Below are 18,370 nucleotides of genomic sequence, written 5' to 3' on the forward strand. Positions count from 1 at the left end.
ATGAGTATCTTGTAATCAAAATGTCGCACAAAAACTAACTTTTGACTTTGTAATAGCTGATTTGTAGTCTCTTCGCCATCTCAATCTAGGATTTCATAGCATCTGAAATGACTAGATGAATATTGGGGTCATAGCAAATCGCAGAATGAGTGATATTGGAGAGTTTATTTCCCACCTTGATTGTGAAAGTTTCACCTGAAGTGTACGTGTGATATTGTACACTGTACATGTAACTCGGCATTTGTTTTTGTGGCGACTCGAATGCTTTACAGTAGAGTTTCGATCTTTACTCCACACACTGTTAATTAGTAGGTGCAGTCTGGAAGGCCAAATCCACTGCCGCACACCGGCCTGTCATTCGGGGAATGTGAAATTACTTGTAAATAAAATAAAAAATAAAGAATTTGAACCATTTAATTGAAATCAGACCTGGACAGTTGAACCCTCAAAACGTGTAAATAAAATTCTGTATTTTGAAACCGTCTATTTTTGCCTTGCCATCCTTAAACTAACAATTTAAGCGAACATCCTTAATAGATGGCTTCCCATTTTATTATCTAAAGTGAAGTAAGAACATGCTTTTTCACAGTCCTCATCATTAAACTCGAACTCTTAAAAATAACAAAAACAAGTTAGACCCCGGCTTGTGTTGAACACTCATTTGTCACACTTCTGGAAACAACAAGCCCATCTGTGGTAGTTCGAAGTTGACAAGTTGCTAATGCAAAATTTGCAAATGAATTTTGACAAATGCAGAGCTTGTGCTGCAAAGTAGAAATTAAAAGACACAGTCCTACCGTGTATTTCGTAAACTCAGTGAAACAGTGTTTGCCCTGTTTGCCAAGCTACATCAAACACAACGCCGTCTATTGCAAGCGTGCGATGCTGCATGTACTGTGCGCATTGCACTGTACATGTACATATACACTCTACATGTACATGTCAGCGTTCTGGCGAAGAGGTCATCCAATCAACCTGGGAGCGGGAACGACCAAAATGGGATTTTTATGGGCGGGGAAACGCAGGACCTTTTAATTCATTTTGGGGTCACAATTAATGGGGTAAATATTAAATTTACGACTTTTTGAAATGGTTATGTATTTAATTATTATTTGGAAATACTTCATGTGAACTCAATGTTTCCAAATTTTGTTACCCTTCAATATAAGATCCACTTCCATTCTGCGACAATTTCAACTACCTCATCTTTAATCCTCAGAGGTGTGATATCACCCTTTACCTTACAGAAGTCAAAAATCATATCCTCCGTCTTACGAACATCGATCACCAAAAAACTCTCCTCACAACATTTGATAAAATGATTTACCTCATCCCTATATTCACTTTCATTGTTGTTATAGTGATAAAGCCTGTTAACGAGGTATCGTGGCCATACTGAACAACACATTATGTATTATTCATCTCAGATCACTTGTATGTATTGCAAATAGCAATGGAGACAATTCACAACCCTGGAGGGATCCAGTGTTACAGTAAACGCTGTCTAAGAGGGACTGCATAACCTTCACCGGTTTTGTTCTCTCAGATAGGAAATCACTTATCCATAACGACAATTTAGGATTGATATTCATGACTATCCATTTGCTAAATAAAACTTGAGGCTGCATAGTATTAAAGGCCGATGAGAAATCAACAAACACAATTCTTACATCGGCTCCGGGTTTATTTAAGTGCATATAAATCCCATGAAACATTGTAATGATAGCATGTTTAACCCCGCCTTTTGCAAAGTAAGCAAACTGAAAATGATCAATGAGCATCTTTGTTTGATGAAGCAGAAGACCCTTCTATATTCAAAACCTTTCAAGGAGTAAGAGTAATCGCTCGGTAATCATTTAAAGTACATGGTTTAATTACTGCAGGCACAGGAATAAGAACAGGCATTTTTCAAATTCCCGGCAAAGTACAACAATGAAGTAACATTCAAATAAATTGTGAAAGACTGGAGCCAGCTCTTCTGAACAGACATTTAAAAGATAACCTGAATTCTGATCCGGCCCTGTGGCTTTGTTTGCCTTGCCTCTTTTTTAACTTCGTTACATTATAAACATCCAGTTTTAAAACATTATTGCTGGATGTACTTTCCCTTTTACAGAGAGTATATATAATGTACTCGGTTCATCCTTGAAGTCGTTGACGTCAAAGCGAGCAAAGAAAGAATTGAGATCATTTGCAAAAGTCGGATTAATTTCAACAGGAACATACACCCATTGTTTTTTTCCTGCATCATGTGACTGTACGAATTCTCCGCCAAGCCTTCTTAGGGTTGCCACACTTGAAGTTACTGATGATCGTCTCACCTGCTTGTTACATGGTTTGAGGTGGGACGATCGATGTTAGATCCCCGGAGTACTGGGAGTTGAAAATTAGTTTTTGAATTCCCAATACCGCCACTTGCTTGTTACATGGTTTGAGGTTGGACAGTCGATGTTAGTTCCCCGGAGTACTGGGAGTTGACAAATTAGTGTGTGAACTCATTACCGCTACCACTAGTGCACGATACACCTGGGCGACAGTTCCTAGATTTTCTGCTACTGCGCATACATTTTTAACTAACACATGCGTATTTACCCCAGTGCGAACGATTGGCTTGTGCGCCTGGCAAACAGCGAAACTAAACGCACTAATGAGAGTTCGGCGATCCGTCGTGAATATGTATGAGGTATAATAAAAGAAAATTTACCTGATGTGGTGATGACGTCATCAGTTGAAAAGTCATGTGACATTACAAGGGCATGCTTTATGCGCTTTAAACCACATCACACAGACTTTTATAGTTCTATATATGAACTACTGAATAATAGTAAATGTTCACATTAGTCTTGTGCATTTTTGTCAAAATGTAGAAATGCGAAAACGCCGTGTTCTGTTGCAAATAGACGGAAGCTCTCGTTTTCCCCCTTTTCAGACTCTTGCCCATAGAGTTTGTACACGTGTTTTCATCCATATTCGACTTTGGTTGTTTAATAAATGTGAATTCTTGCCATACCTTTAGAAAATTATCCACGGATGGTCCTACAAGAAATATGTCATGATGTTATCGTCACGTGGCTTGTTTTTGAATGTTGAATATTTAATTTCCCCATGGGTTTGTACACGTTTTTCGACAGCCAGACTTTGGCATTGATATCAATCTGACTGGGGTCAAATTAGATGAACTCTCTAATAGCCAGCCACAAAGACAGGGCCCCGGAACAAGACATCATGACGGCGTCATCAGGGGGTCACGTGACATGACATTAAAGGTGCAAACATCAAAGCCCTACATGTATATCTTCTGAAGTACATGTCCGATGGGGTTTAAACTTTGCACGAAGCTCAGAAGGGAAACGTGATTGGATGATAACGTCATCAATTGAAAAGTCAAATGACATTGAAGGTGCACACTTCAAAGCACAGTATCTCCCGAAGTATATGTTCTATTGGGTACAAACTTTGCACATTCCTAGAAAAGAAGCTGTTTGTAACGAAAATTGACATTGACATTGGATGATTACTTCATCAGGAGATAAGTCACGTGACATTCAATATGCATTCTGAAAAGCTCTATATTTTCTCCTAAAGTATGTATTCCCTTGGGCTTAATATTAGCACCCAACTAGAAAGGGAAGTGATACAGACGGAAATTGACATCATGGTAGGATGACGGTGATAAGTGTCATGAGGTGATAAGCCGAGTATTATTAAAGATGCATCTCTCGAAGCAATTTCAACCTTGGCAGTTTATATATCTTATATCTTAACATTGCAAGTAACACGAATTGACATGTTGAGAAGCTTCCAAATCCGAAACAGCTGTGTGGTTGTTTGTCACGTCCACATCTCTATTTGTTGTTGTTTTTGCGTTGTTTTTGTTTTGTTTGTTTGTTTGTTTGTTTGTTTTTTGTTGTTGTTTTGCTTAAAACCGCTCTGCCACAATTATAATTGTTCTTTAACGGCTCAAAAGCATCATGATTAAAAATATTTGTTGAAATCCACTTGCTAAATAAATGTAGACACAAACAGTGCAACGCCTGAAGTGTGGTATGATAATAGCTGCTTCTCCTCAGAGCCCACATTTCTTAGTTTGGCCGACCCTAAGATCGACGATGGCGGTATCAGGTGCGCATCGGGTAAACTCGTCACCCTTGAGATTTCCATGGAAAGTACAGGTGTATCGGTACAGTTATACTCCAAAGTCAACAGAACCAAATGATACCAAATAGTTCCTGGACTTTTTATTCTTCTTTGTTTGCGTGGTTAGGAGTTATTCCAAGAGAGGAAGGCAAAGCTACAAAGCAGGAGAGTAGAGGGGTGTTGAGACGTCGTTACTCTTTCTCAGAACATAAAAACGCAGTTCTGGATTACAGATGACAGTTTTTCCTCCCTTGTTCCTTTCCTCATTTTCTTTTCTCTATCCCTTGGAGTTGCAAATTGTCCCTTTGGCATGTTTTGATGATCTCATCAAGTTTTTTTTAATTATCATTTCACTTTTTTTATCCCACTGACTTTGCAGACGTTTTTAAGGCACCACCTGGGTCGATATTTAATTTCTTTAATTTTTTTTCTTTTTAATTTCTTTAACATTTTTTTACTTACCTTTGAATGGTCATTTTGCTCATTGCCTCTGTGTACGAATTTCAAGGCACATTTTAGTCACTTTTATAAATCTGATTGACGAATGGTCATCACAAATGGTGACCTCAGGGGTCACTTTACGTGAGATTAAAGGTGCATTTTTTTTAGGCTATGTTAGCTAAACTCTGGCACTAATTATCGATCGCATTGACTTTACATTAGGTGCAACCGCAGTCTAAAACCTAGAGAGATCGAAGTCAGGACATTCATGTAATCGCCATAATGACATCATCACAGAAAAAGGTTGAAATTTCAAAACCTGTTATCCTCTGAACTACGTGATCAATCGGGTTGAAACCTTGCATAGGCTATAGCTAGAAATCATGTGATGTTGGAGTCATCAGTTAAAAAGTCACAAGACGTTCAAGGTCCACCCTTTTAATAATTATTTCTCCTGAAGTACTGATCACATTGACATAAGGCGAAAAGTCACATGACAAAAAGCATAAAGCACTATTTTGTCTACAATGTACATGTCCAATTGAGTTGAAAACTTGTATGCAGGTAGATAGGGAAGACAGACTGCTTTGAGAGCTTTTAATTCTAGTGTTTTTACACCAGTTCGTAAAATAAAAACCCTTTATTGAAAACCCCAGAAATACGAATATGCCCTGTGTCTGTCTCTGAGACAGGCGGCCAAAGTTTTAGTTTGTAAATGTGTCTTTTCAGTATATTCAATTCCATTTTCACATTTGATTCATGTATCTTTTGATTTGATATTCCTTTGTTCTGGTGTTGCAATATTTCATGGAGGTTGCTGGGGCCCAGATGAAAGCAGAGGTATCTTTTGAATATTAAGGAATGTAATTTCATTAGCATTCATCTGGGACGGATCCAGGATTTTCCGTAAAGGGGGAGGCGTGATCTCGGATTTTCGGGGGGAGGCATGAACGAAAGCAGCAATTGTTAAAGTCCGGCGAGTGCGTAGGGCTTAGCCCGGTTTTAGCGTATTGTCCGGGGCATTTTTTATTCTGGGCGTTCTGTGGTTCAATTTCTGGCATTATGACCCCCCTTTTTTGTTCTCCATCCCTCCCCGTCCCTCTGTTTCTTCTCTTTTCATTTGTCTTATGGAACAAACTACATAGGGAAACTGAATAGGTGCTTATAAATAATAGTAAAGATGAATATAGAAATTGACTGGAGGGAGATTGTAAACTGCGACCTCTGGAACACGGTACCAGTGCTCTACAAACTGAGCTATCGAGCCCTATGTTTATGGTTCTTCCCATTTGTCAATATCTCTGTTCGAGTGGCGCTAGCAAAAAACCATTAAACCTGAAACACCGTGTTGCCAGGGATCACACCCAAATAACACTTTTCTTCTACCATGTCCTTTGTCATGATGTTGTCATGAAGTAAAAATATGTAGACGTTTATATTTAGGTTTTTTGGATAGCTTTAGGATGTCTAACGCAGTACGTCCGGATAGCTTTAGGACGTCTAACGCCAGTCCGTCGTGGACATATTGCAGCATCGAGGGATCCTTAAACGTGCCTCGTGACTGTATAATCAGGCCAGGTATCAATAACTTGGTCATTGATGTGATGCTAAGAACTTTTGGGGGGTATTTTTGTCGGGCCTTACCATCAGCCAAGAAAATAATATTTATAATTCATAGTGAGGGGTTTGTATACGTACCGAATATGTAACTTGTAATCAGAACATTTTTCAATTCTTTTGTCTGGTTTACCAGTGTAGCCTTCACATCTCTCATTGTCCATGAAATACTATGCTGTCCGACCTACCATGCTTGTACCTCTACAGACACAGTGATTCCGGGGGGAAGAACCTTTTTCCATCGACCGTGGGACACCGGTCATAACTTGTAAAACTCCTATCCCTAGAGGCAGAAAAAGATCACTGTGATTAATGATAAATCCACCTGCACTGGGAGTGAACTTTGGTGTTAAGTTCGGAAACCTTTCTGTGTGCCTGGCATGTAGCTAGCAAGCAAAGAAATAATTTAAACACAGTGCCTTCTTTGTGATGCATAGATCAAGTCGACTTTAAGCCGTTACCGGTAAATGCATTAGCCATGTGTCGTCGTGTGAAAAGCAAAAGGTCGTAAGCGCGCTGACGCCCTTTTGCCGGGAACATGGTATATCCATATCCAGAGCGAGGCGAATGCTTGCAAGCACCACCTGTTTCACATCAATCAGGCCCCTTTGAACTGAACTATGCCTGCATCAAAGTCAAAGGTCTCCATTACGTGGGAGTTTTGTTTCGTAATGCGGTTTTCGAACTTTCAAAGCTGTCTGACTGAAAATTATGAAAACGTAACTCGATATTCTTGAACTCAGCTCATTGTGATGTTCTAAATTCTGGTATTCCGTAATGTGCAACCGCCGTCGCATGTCTGAATTTTGTTTCGCATTTTTGGATCGGCTTTGCATTTGTGGATCTTCGTCGCATTTTTTTTCTTTGGCATACGAGGTTGCACCTCATCGCCGCAATTGTAACACCAGTTTCAGACAGAGGCTTTAGGGTTGCGCCGAACCAAGTAGAATTAAGAGCGACTCGGGTCGACCAAATGAAATTTGGGTTTCAAACAGACGAACTTGATACACACATTTACCTTGGGCTCGGCCCGTGAAAAGAGTGCCGCCTGAGACCCAGTTGCCCTGTTGTCGTTCCAAGCGCCCCAAAGTGTCGATCCTTCGCCTGCTGGTATGTCTGGTTGCTCTTGGTTGTTTGAGACATCGAGATTTTGCCGTTTTGAATTCAAAATATGCCTTTAAATTTGTTTGGCGCGACTCTAGAACGCCGGTATGACACGGGTGTCAGATTAAACTTATGTAAATTATCGTGGCTATACAATTTGAGGTTCGTGACGGGAAGAGATTTAAAGACAACTTTGGTGTTGTTCTCAAGTCGCACTGTTGTGTCTGATTTTGAAAGAGCTTGTGTATTGAAGATTCATTCAAATAGCACTTAGGGCGCTCAATATATTGAGTGTGATTTTGGATTAATATAACGTTGGGGGGCATGATGATTCTCTTCAGTGATTTAAGTTCAAGTGCGAAATCATTTGATACCAGATTACCTCGCTAATCGAGGACTGTTTTTCATATTAGCCTAGAAGAGGGAGTTATTACAATATATTCTAGTCAATTATTATCCTTTATTGATTTTCTATACCGTTTAAGGTTTGCTTCACCAACATTATTCAGACTGAGCTGAATGATATGAGAATAAAATCACTGGACAAGGGTATCCCTAAACGCGGTGTTACCCGGAAAACCTGACATGATGTATTTCTTACCAACACTTTACGGTATGACTTCGTCCCATTTCTCCTTAAAGAATAAAACAGCACATTACGACCAGTGCATTACAAACCGCGGTCTACCTTAACTTTGAAATGCTGTCCATATATATTTATACAATTATCTTTTTCCTTTTTCGTACCACTGACGTATCGCTGGCTCCCCTGACTGAAATGTGAAGTATTTTCAACATTATCTTTCATGCTCAGATACACACAAATAAATATCGCATTCTAGTACCACTTAAGGATATTTTGCAGCGAAGGAAGAGTACACAACGCCACCGACAGATAAAGGATGTTCGGCAACAGATATGGAAGGTGTTCTGCAAGGTCTTATGAAAGCTTACTACAAACTCATGCCTTCCACACTAACAGCGGGCATTCAATTATTTCACTAGATATGTGACAAACTAGGAAATTAATAAATGAATGGAACATTCTTTGAATAATGTTTTTCATTGACATCCCATCAAATTTTGATAAAAAAGAGGGAACGAAATGACCACTCTAAAGGAAATCCAAAGCAGAGCGCTAATAACACTGTCTCTATAAAATATATTACTCCCATTTGAACAGGAAAGTCCAGCGCCAAACTGGATTTTAAAACCTGAACACGTGTTTGATTTTTCTCCAAACTCTGTAATATTGGCAACGTTTAAGAAGTAAGAAAAAATATTAACAATTTCCTTTTCTTGTTTGGCTGACTTGATGATGAAGTCTTCTCTTTCCACATTGTCGATGGAAATCTGTGGATTTCGTCCAGCCATCTGTGCTTGCAACTGTGTGGTGTTTTCTAAGGGCAACTAAAGTGAGAGACTCGACCTAAATGTTTAGTTTCAAGGTGGAAACTTTTAGGTTCTGATGCCAAACGTTGAAAAATTCTTTACGATCTATACTGCATGAACGTTTTACATTGTAAGCTCTTGTAAGAAGTTGAAAAAACTTTTGAACGTGTACAGCTTCCAAAGATTTTTACTTAAAAACATAAACGATTTACAAGTTTCCATTTTTTTAAAGCATATGACATGGTAGTTACCATCATGTAAACATCTCTGTATATTTTTTAAAGCTGCTGCAGTGGGCAAGATTTCTTCCAAACATCGTTGATGAGTGATGTTAAAGGTTTTTGTACTATTCTTATCTTTCTCTGATAAAGAGTGCCTTCGTGCACTCGTTGATGAAAAAGTCTTGTCGACGAAAACGATTTTATTTCTTGGTTTTTCGTTATGACACACGGTATGTGAAAGAAAACAAGTCGAGCTTTACTGCTATACTGCTTTTTACTTCAGGGGTTTAGATTGTTTCGCTGAGGAGACCCAGATCATTGCGTCGTAGAGCAAGATTTCTATCTCATTTTGTTTCACATTGGGGTTTTCAAACTTTCAAATTTCCGAAGATGACTTGAAGCACCGAGTTTAGCCTAAAATCTTAACTCGATCCTGCTTTGGGAGGACCTCATTTTCCTTCCATAGCAGGCTTGTAAATGTCTCCCAGATTTTACAACCTCATTTTTCAGAAAGGCTGTGAAAAGTTTACATACAGAAACTCCTATGTAGGTTTTGCCCAACTCCCGAAAAAAAAATCAGGCAAATCACTCAAAATCTATCAGAGACCACGACGGCTGAATTAGGTTGATGTGGGTGTGATTGCAATCTGAGTAATTTCTGTTGACTGGTGGATTTTAGGTCTGGTAGGACAGTGGTTGAAAAGAATAGATGTAAAAAAAGCGGTATTTGAAGAGTGAGGGCACGTGAGCCGCTGTCAATGTAGGCAAAGTAGCCCATTTCTGCCCAGCTAGATAGAATAGGGATTGGGAGACGAAGATGGTGACAAGAAGACGGCATGGAGCAACAGGTTTTGCTTTTTCTTCTTCGAAACATTGCCATGTTGAAAAAATAAACTTTTTTTGGCCTATGTGTTTGTAAACAACAATTACAATGCATCTAGGCAGGTTTTCACATTTGAAGCTACATATGGAACGGAGAGCGCCCTTTCCCACCATTGTTGCTCACTAATTGATTGAAATCTCAGGAATTATTTTCAGACAGGTAGGGAACGTGTTAGGTAACAATAGTCTGGAGTGTGTATGGGGAGTGAACATGTTGGGCTTACCAACCATAAGTTTTCAATGGTTCCTAGAGCATGTAAGCGCTAGCTCCGATTACCAACGTCAACCCATCACCACTCGACCATCGAGCTAGTCAAGGTTTGACCGTTGGCTGGAATTCACAGGGCAACAGGAGCTGCAGTTAACTGTCCGACGTTAAACGGAATAAGTTAAATCAGCTTAAAAATCAATAAATATCAATATTAAAGTGAATCAGTTTCTTGTCAGTTTTACCAGACAAAGGCTGGTTTTCAAATGATCACAACCCAACATAAACTGTTTCCAATGTGACTATCTTGTCCTCTGGCTCAATAAATCTACAATTACCTTGTCGAAATCTTTTCAGTGTGACAAACGGTAATGGCTGTAATGGCTTACTGAGAAGAGCAATGTAATCAGTACTTAATTGCCATTCTTGCCACTCTGACCAAAACCCACTTATCGAATGTTTTCAGGATGAAAGCTTTAATGAATAATAGGGTGTACAGACGGGTGGCAAGATTGAAATCCTTGCATGTGACTTTCACTTAAAAAGTTCAACGTTTCATAATGAATATTAAAATAGGTTATTTACATAACCTATGATTATTTGGAAATGGTGGTGCACCGTTCAACAGTGCGATATTTTTGCCCGTTTGCAGAGCTACAGAGCTCTGATCTTAGTGGCTAATACATTCGTATAGGTGGAGGTTATAAAAAGGAAAGCGAAGCGACATTTCTTCAGTAGTCTCGGCCTGGGCATCTTGGTTGCAATTTGCACTTTCTCGTCTGTGTTTCCTTGCCTGATCGACAAATTCAGCACAATGTTCCGCACCTTGGTGGTTGTACTGTTGGCAACAGTGGCAGTCTCTGTCTTTGGGAAAGGTGGGCCTATTTCTTCTGATATATTGTCATGTATCTCCTGTTTTTTCTTACTACTGGCTTTGCGCGTGCCGCGCTGTTTTTCATATCTCATTCATTGAAAGAACATTTTGAAGCCAACAACGGGTCTACCAGATTAGTCTTCCCAGAAATACTCTATCTTCTGGGAATATTATCCACACTGCTCCTCAATGTTTTGCACCACAATACAAAAGTCGATGAAATGTTACCTCTGCATGAGTTAAAATCAAAATTCTCACTTTTTACTCATGATCTGCGTTTCCTTGTTGGGGAAATGTATTGCGTACAATTTATAATCTTCCATAAATTGTTTATGTTTCACTTTCATTCATTTCAACCTTCAAAACAGAAATAAAAAATAACCATGAAAGCAGGTTTCCTACAGTGTGACGTGGACGTGTGTTTGCTGGGTATCTGTCGTGCATTGGTTTACTCAGCAACGTCGAATGTACGTGTAAACGTGTCAGCTTACTTTTACAGCAGTTAAAAATTTTGTCTTTTTATTCCTCTGTATTTATTTTGTGTCGATTTCATTGGTTGTTGTTTTTTTCTCCTGGGAAAACAGATTATCCGGTATCCAAAGACTGTAACGATGACCCTGCAGGCTGCAAAATATGTGTGCAAACTTACCAGTTCATGAAGGATTCACTCATGAACGCAGCGTTTGTCGTGAGTAGAAATAAGTGAAAACACTCTAAAAAAAATTAAACTGTTTTTATTATAGTGTAAATAGAAAGTTAGATTCGATGTTTTCCATAATTATGTCTGTTCAGGGAAATTATGGTTTGGGCCTTACAGCGGCTGATTTGACAACCAGGATTCGTGAGAGGGGCCCCTTCTCGGTTTATGCTGTCCAGATTGGAACTAATGGTGCCATTTGTATTTCAAAATCACTGGCATTTCGAAAAACTGATAGGAAGTTTCAACAATCGATCGGGGTGTTTTTTTTTCATAAGGTTTGAAAATATAATAATTGATGTTGAAATATTGGTTTCTTCACATGCATCCACAGCGCACCAACATTGAGTACTGCAAACTTTGTACCTGCCCTTTCGTCCCCAAAGGACAACCAGAGCATGGGGCTTGTGTCGACCACTTCAACGAAATATATGGCCACGTTAAGCTGTTTGTGTCAATGTACTTGGTACGTTTCATAATTTATGCAAATGTGTCATTTTAAGACGACCCGCTCCCCCCCCCAAAAAAAAATAACCACAAATGAAGAACAAACGAACGGATGGACAGATGAACAGACAAACTGACCGAATTACTTTCTACTGACAGGGAAAAGTGCGCACTTAAGTAAAATGAGAAATCGAGCAATTTCAATCTATGAAGGAGGAGTAAAATGTTGCATAAAATCTGCATCTCTGACACACTCATTGCATCAATCCTTCAGATAGTCGATCTAGCTTGTGTTAAATTTCCCGTAGAGAGGGTACGCACAGAGGCTTTGATACATTTAATACACGCGCCTCCAAGAGTTTCCAACACACTAACCAATCATAATGCACGAAATCTGACGATCCGATGCGTGTCTGAAAAGGGTCGACAGACATTGCGCATTGTGATTAGCCAACGCGTCGCAAACTTTCGGAAGCACACTGTTGTGAATCGCCCGTATTTTCTGTTAATGATAGGACGACACTCGTAAATACTGTGGATACATCTGCCCATCGGCAAGAAACAGCAGCCTGCCAAGTTGCCAACCGAAAGCCGTCCAGCTTAGAGAAGGAGATACATGTGTGCTTAACGAAGATGGCCCAGTGTGTGGAGTCTGCACTGGAACAGTGGTCTGGCTGAAAGAAATGCTTCTTAACAAGCAGCTCATTGTAAGTAAATGTTGAATGGAATGAATGGGACGCACAAGAGCAAGAAATCTTTGTTGAAGCTAATGCGCTAATTTGGATATATTCAAAAGACTTCCTTTCACAGTCCCGATTTTACAACGCGACTGAATCAGTGCCAATAGGGAGCATGTGTTTGATTTCGATGCCATTCATGTAAATGTAACCAACGGTAATATTTTTTTTATAAATTCATAATGTTTTTTACAATGGAGTAGGAAACACATCTTTTCATAAATGCGACTCAATATGAATAAGTTGTTTAGAAGCGACATATAAACCTAATCTTGTTGTATATCGTTATCATAGATGACTGCCGACGTGTATTTGAACTTCTACTGTGATCTGGCAGCGTCTCCGTGTGTTCGGCAAATCTGCCGTCAGTACGTGCGGGAAATGAACAAGCTCGCCATGGCACTCGGAACTGTCTTGGTAAGTAGCTGGAAATACTTGGGCTTACTGTAAAACTTCAGTTTTATAATGCGGTACAGTAATGTTGAGTCGGTGAACATGTGGCCGAATGGCGTTTCCCGGCTGAATGATACTTCTTATATGCATATTTAAGAGGTTATTATGATTATATTAATGCGACTTCATTCAATAAAAGCAAAGCACGGCACGGAACAACATCTCACGTTTCAAATCGACACTCGTCTTATGTATATTTTTACTTTATTTGATGTAAACAGGATGCAAAGTCTGTGTGTCAGCCTATGTGCTCTAGTTCTGTTACCGTCCACACTCCTAACCTGGCTGGTGCAATCGCAGACTTCCTCCGCCATGTGACTGAAGTAATGGATGTCGTTGCTGGTAAATAGACTTGATTTTGAGGACACCTACATGGGATTTGTTCGACGATGACCTCAGACAGATTGTTGAAGTCAATCCGCCCCTTATTTACCGGTACCTCTCGACTTTTTCGTCACTGTCTCTCAGTTGAATTTCACAGTGGGTTTGACTAGTTTCCAATGTTTAGAAGAAACTCCATGACTGGTGGAAACTTTCTAATAAATCAAATAATGAAGCCTGCAAGTCCAATGTAACGGCCTTTTTGAAAAGTATTTTCGTGTTGTTTCCCCCTTGACTATTTAAAAAAATTGTTTTCACAGTTTTTCTCAATTATTTTTAATTTTATATTTTATAAGGGTTGTTAAATTTCAATTAAAGACCACATGGATGAATCTGTTAAAGCACCTGTCATCTGAAAAGAACAATCCCGTGTATGCTTGTGTAGTTGTGCTTGGAACTATCTAAACTTCACGACAAAGATTTCTGAGTTAAGTTGCTTTATTTGCTTGTAGTTGCAGGAATGAGCAGTTTGTAAAGCTCGAAGACTTTATGTTAACAGCTCTTGCGTCATCGCTAAGGATTTCGTTTTTGAGCTGAAATTATTCAAGCCCTTACAAGATTTTCTTTTTCTGTTTGGGTCAATTGTATTGTTTTATATTTTAATGAAACAGCAAACCGAATTTCCAAAAGAGAATTTGCATTCACACCCTGTACGGAATAACACCCGACGCGGTCATGACTTGTTTGGCTAAAGTCATGACGAAGAACTGATAGCAGCTGAAATATTTCAAAAGCCAACTTGTCTGACGCTCCTGATAAACAGTTTACGTCCCTTGTCACACCGAGGTAACTTTTTTTCCGTTCCACAGTCGGGTACAATTCAGTCAAAACAAACCGTAAATTGACAGATTATTCAGGCTTGCGTGGTTATTACTTTAAAAATCACATCTTTAACCTATGCACAAACCACATATTTAACCAAAGGTCAACGCCTGGAGCTCTTAAGCGATATACCTGATCTTTAAAGGATATTAAATAACAAGAAAATCAAAACAGGATTAAGAAAGAACCAATGTATAAAAGAGATGTTATTTTGCACTCTGGGCAAAGTCGTTCCAATTCCGGGTGAGTTTTTGGTGAACGCATGGCTAACAGTACAACATTAATTTCAGTGTAAAATAACGGCCTTCAGTGGTAGCAAGTCATGTCAACATTTTGTTTTTGTTTTGTTTCTTGGTAGATGAAGCTTGTAATAGTATGCATGCTAGTGCTATGGGTATAACGAAATAAACGCATTATAAAGAGCATATTTCTATTGGTTTGGTTAGAGTAGTTTCTACATTTGTACATGTTTTAGTACATTTCATTGATTCCGAAATTGTTGGCCGCAGAAGTATCATGTACTGAAGGTGGGTTAGCAGGTGTGGTGAGACTGGAAAGTGGACTCGTGATCATTGTTTGACTTCTAAGCGACAAGGAAGCAACTAACACTTCTCATAAATATTTTAGTGAGTTAATTCTGGGTTTGATGAAACTCTTAACAGAAACGGCTGATACTTTTGGTTACACTGCAGCAAGAGCGCCTGAGTTGTGCAGCAAAGTTTGGATGATTTAATCCAAAGTGTACGTGTAATCCTCAGTGCCTTTTAAGAAGAGAATAAAGTAAATTCTGAAATAAATTCTAAGACAGATGAAATGCAGCTATACACTCAAGTAGACAAAATGTGCCTGGGTTAACAGTAGCCTCTTAGAAGCTCCATAATATTCATTCCAGTCGCAATTTAAAGTGCGTTACAGAGTTATTGGCCATTCTATAAAAGACCTCAAAGAATTGGGCAAACTGTTAACGTAATCCTTTTTTGCTTTTCCCTTTCTTTTCTTGTACAAAGAAGATCTCCTTGCTCCTGGATACACCCAAAACGATGTGTGGCAAACGGGGACCATTCTAATTTGATGCATAAGCTAAGGCTATTGTGCCTAATTTATCCCCGCCGGGAAATCTGAAAGGAATTCCAAAGATTCCGCCGACATAAAGGAAGACACAATAGAGGGTCCGCTTTGCCACATGTCGCGCATCAAATAGCCCTGAAAGCTTTCAAGTCTAATTAATTTACATGAACTTCCAATGAACTGTTGCGTTTGTAGTTATCGGGTATCACTGGTTGACATATAAAGCAAGATATGAGACGGAGAGAACCCCCCCCCCATTTTCGTTGATCATTGTTTCACTGGAACCTGAGGAATTCTTTTCAGACATGGGGGGGTGTTAGGTGACAGTAGGTGGCTGTGTAAAGTGATTGGGCATGGTGGCGTACCCCCTGACTCATTTGCTGGCTGAAGAGGCAGAGGAGGGATGCAGTTACGAAGCTACAATCCTGGACAAAATTTTCGGAACACCTTGAGGGAAGCGATGAAAAGATTTCCCTCTCTCCCGCTCAATGTTGCGGTCATTTATTGGTTAAGATATAAGATTAAGCCCAGCTTACCCAATGAGAAACAACATTGAAAGGGGGCGAGATTGGGCCATGTTTCAACGAGGTTTGTCCAGGATTGTCTCTAAAATGTCCGCCTAATCCTAATAGGGAGGGTCTACATCCAGCTTTCAAGAATGCGTCATAACAGACCGCGCGTGAGTTACCTTGGGCTGATGATTAGCCACAATTGACCCACCAGTAGGCCGCTCATATTCCGCTAACAGTCTCCGACCAGAAGCAACTGGAAAAACACAAGTGGCCTATCAGTGGGCTAGTGATTAGCCACTCGTACCCAACTAGTGGGCAACCGCTTAGCCCCTCTGACACACCAGTGGGTCACTAATTAGCCACCCATACCCCACTAGTGGGTCACCGCTCAGCCACTCCTGACCCACCAATGGGCCACTGCTTTGCCGATGAGCAGATCCACCGATGGGCCAATGGCACTCCTGGGCCACCATTGGACCACTGGTATTTGCTGGTTGGGAGAGAAACCATACTTTACTGCTCTGTTCTGTCTGCATAACCACCCTGTTAAGATGTAAACGCGACAAAGAAGCCAAAACTGAGAGCCGGGAGCAAATTGCGAGATAGTGTACATAAATCACGTAATTTTCTTATTGCAAAGTTTCGGCATTGGTACGGTGAAGGACCAGAGTCCAATCGAGTCACTTGCAGTTCCTCAGGTCGAATAAAGTCATTAACTTCTATCATGACTGGAGACTGACTGAAGTCGAGCTGTTAACTTCTGCCATTGAACCGTGCAGTGGGGGACACATTTGAAGTTTGTTATATATGTTGTTTGTTGTAATTTAGGCCACTTCAAAGAAGAGGCAACAGGAAGTAGGAAGGTTTTCGATACTTGAAGAATTTGAGGATAGTTTGAGATTACTGCAGTCCTACTGTATACAGGTCACACGTTTGACTCTTACAATGTTATCTTTCGTATGAGCTACTTGAAATTCCAATGTTTGTTGGCGATTTGGTGCTCGAAGTGTCGAAGAACCAGATTTATCTAGATGTGGTTATTTATTTATTTATTTATTTCAGTATGTTCCACGTTTACTCGCTTAGTTTATCCAAAATACTAAAACAGCACAAAACACACCAGTGGACAAAAGTTTACATACACATGGAATGGAAGTGTTGACGTACAGTTTTCAAGACCTTGCCAATGATTGTACATCCATTTTATTGTAATGTTTGCATTTATCAGCCAAAGGAAGTGAGATAATGACAAAGAGAACGTTCGATAACTTGTAGAGCAAGTGTCCTTTACCTCTTCGATCCCCCCTCCAAAAAAACAAAACAAAAAACCGCCGATGGCAGTGTGTGGTGTCGCTGATTCGTGGTATACTACTTATGAAACACATTTTTCTCTTCAGCCTGCCTTCAGGCGACGTAACTACACAAGGATGTTCTAGGAAGTCAGCACCCGGCCTGCACTATATTATTTCCCCCAGTATAGTCCATCTTTACTCTTCTTTCAGTTCAGTCTTCGTCGTCAACTTCATCAGTACCACATTTTCAAGAATATCAGTCCGTGTTTCTGGATAAAACGCTGTAAATACTATTATCATTGCGACGGTGTCTATTCTTCAATTCTGATGGCCACGCACAAAATTTCCCATCAGATCCTAATGTTAGATTTTTGCAAGCACGTAGTAATGATTGATGTATTGTACGTTAAAATCGATTTAAAAAACAATTATTAATTAAAAATATCAAAATTAGAGCAGGAAAAGCTAAAACACTGTTGTGCTGACGTTAATGTTTTCTATATCCCAAAGACATTGCTGATAGTCGGTCGTGGAGCTTTTTCTATTAAAATTTGATTTAATGTAAACAACTGAATCTTTCCAACTGTGCCAAGTTCAATTTTGTTTTATTTTGATGCAGAGGTTACAGAGAGACTAATAACATACATTTGACATTTTTCATCAACAAAAGTTACAACATTATGTCTAAGACCAATTGAAGTTATTTTGTATGTAATAAATGTTTGAAATCATAAACGTCATATAGAATACTGTGCAATGCTAATATTTAACAATCGCTGTTAAAAAGGAGCTTTGAAATTATCCCACTCAATGCCGAAATGCCAAATTTTGGCATTATGACAACGCACAGTTGTACTCAAATCAACGGATGGCTTTCAGCCTCGAGCAGAATGCCCCCTTCGTCGTTCAATTATAAAAGAGCGTGCTTTCCATAGTTGTCCGTGAACCAGCGATGTGCAGTTAGTACTAAAGACAATTGATGCACAAATAGGACGAAAGAAAACAGGGCTGGCAGTTTGTAGCTACCTGCTATAAACCCCACGCGTGCGCATTATTGACTTTAGAATTGCATGCGCATTAATGTT

The 18,370-nt window shown here is 39.6% G+C and overlaps 1 protein-coding gene across 1 annotated transcript; it reads left to right on the forward strand.

The window, feature by feature from the left end:
- The first annotated feature begins 10,697 nt into the window (after positions 1–10,697).
- On the forward strand, positions 10,698–14,840 carry LOC110983903 (uncharacterized). Its single transcript, XM_022243559.2, has 6 exons — positions 10,698–10,877; positions 11,461–11,564; positions 11,908–12,039; positions 12,536–12,727; positions 13,052–13,174; positions 13,432–14,840. Exons 1-6 carry the CDS (start codon positions 10,817–10,819, stop codon positions 13,558–13,560), a joined length of 741 nt encoding a protein of 246 aa, XP_022099251.1. The 5' UTR covers positions 10,698–10,816; the 3' UTR covers positions 13,561–14,840.
- Positions 14,841–18,370: the final 3,530 nt, after the last annotated feature.

This window comes from Acanthaster planci, linkage group LG10, assembly GCF_054643075.1.
Source record: "Acanthaster planci isolate LZ-2023a linkage group LG10, COTS_SCS, whole genome shotgun sequence".
Lineage (NCBI taxonomy): Eukaryota > Metazoa > Echinodermata > Asteroidea > Valvatida > Acanthasteridae > Acanthaster > Acanthaster planci.